The sequence below is a fragment of the Camelus bactrianus genome, chromosome 10, assembly GCF_048773025.1.
Source record: "Camelus bactrianus isolate YW-2024 breed Bactrian camel chromosome 10, ASM4877302v1, whole genome shotgun sequence".
Taxonomy (NCBI): Eukaryota; Metazoa; Chordata; class Mammalia; order Artiodactyla; family Camelidae; genus Camelus; species Camelus bactrianus.
In genome coordinates, this window is record NC_133548.1 from 12,883,467 (window position 1) to 12,885,069 (window position 1,603).

A 1,603-nucleotide genomic window follows, 5' to 3' on the forward strand; every position below is an offset into this window, starting at 1 on the left:
CAACAGATACCTTCAATGAAACATGATAAAGAATATAATAAATCAATGTACAACATAGTTTAAGAACACTAAATAGAGAGAAATTACTATCATTTATTTTAATTCAGGATTGTTTCACAGAGCAGAATTTTGTAAGAGGACAAAAGCGTTTTAAAGTATGAAAGATGAAAACTTATCTTTATGTCTGGAAAGTGGAAAGTGGTCAACACTTAAAATAGTTGACACATGGCATAATATTGATGAGACTGAAGGGTTAGGCTAAGCCTTGAAAATTACTAAAGGATTCAAATTCTTATTCAACCGAAAGTCCGGTTTCTGTCTAACAGCTTTTTGAGGGCATTTTTTACATCCTTGTTTCTGAAGCTGTAGATTATTGGGTTAACCATGGGGAAGACAACAGTATAAAACACTGCAACTACTTTATCAGTGCCTAGGGAATAGCTGGTGGTGGGACGTAAGTACATGAACAGGAGTGTTCCATAGAATAAGGTGACGGCTATGAGATGGGAAGCACAGGTGGAGAACGTTTTGCTTCTGCCACCTGAGGACTTGATGCCCAAAACAGTGATGAGGATCCAGAAGTAAGAGAGAAATATGACCACAAAAGTGCTGGTCTGGATGAAGCCACACAAGGTAAAGAGCAGAAGCTCATTGACATGCGTGTCTGCACAGGATAAAGCCAGCAGAGGTGGGATATCACAGAAAAAATGATTGATGATATTGGAGCCACAGAATGGCATCCTGAACGTAAGGCAGACGTGTACCATCGAAGTCATACTTCCGCTGACGTAAACCAGCACAACGCAGCAGAGACAGACTCTCCGAGACATAAGTGTTGAATAGAGCAGTGGATTGCAGATGGCGGCATAGCGGTCGAAGGCCATTGCTGCCAGGAGAAGGCACTCAGCATCAGCAAAACAGCCGAAGAAAAACATCTGCAGTGCACAGCCGTAGGGGGAGATGCTTTTCTTGGATGCTAAGAAATCCACCAGCATTTTAGGCGTGATGGCTGTGGAATAGCTGAAGTCTAAGAAAGACAAGTTGCTGAGGAAATAATACATGGGGGTTTGAAGGCTCGAGTCGATGTTAACTAGAATTATTAAGCCTATGTTTCCCATGACCGTGAGTGTGTATACTATGAGAAATACCAAGAATAGTGTGACCCTGAGAGGTAGGTAATCTGTGAATCCAACAAGCAGAAATTCAATTGGCATGGTATAATTACTCTCCAACATCTTCTTGGCTTTCTTGTTTTTCTCATCCGATGTGGATGGTATCAGAACACATGAGTTGGCTTGAGTGATGGATGAACCAAGAATATCTTTATTCTTCCTTTTAAGGAAGCAAAATACAAGGATAATAAAACCACAGTTAGGGCATTTTCTGTGACGCATTTGGCTTGTTTTCTTTTTTGTCACTTCCTTTAAAATAGATAATTAAAAATCTTCACTGATTCCAGATAATGTTATTCAGTGCAGGTGTTTTAAGATGCAGTGATTCTTATGTTATTTACTTTTTTTTACAGTAAGACCTTATTGTTCATTTTACTTTATTTTATTTATACCAGAAATTGACATGTTGTTAACTGACTGTACTTCAATTA

The 1,603-nt window shown here is 39.1% G+C and overlaps 1 protein-coding gene across 1 annotated transcript; it reads right to left on the reverse strand.

Annotated features, from left to right (window-relative positions):
• Positions 1-296: 296 nt before the first annotated feature.
• Positions 297-1,235, reverse strand: LOC105081045 (olfactory receptor 5AS1). The gene has a single exon (XM_010970166.2). It carries the CDS (start codon positions 1,233-1,235, stop codon positions 297-299), a length of 939 nt encoding a protein of 312 aa, XP_010968468.2.
• Between the last annotated feature and the right edge of the window lie 368 nt (positions 1,236-1,603).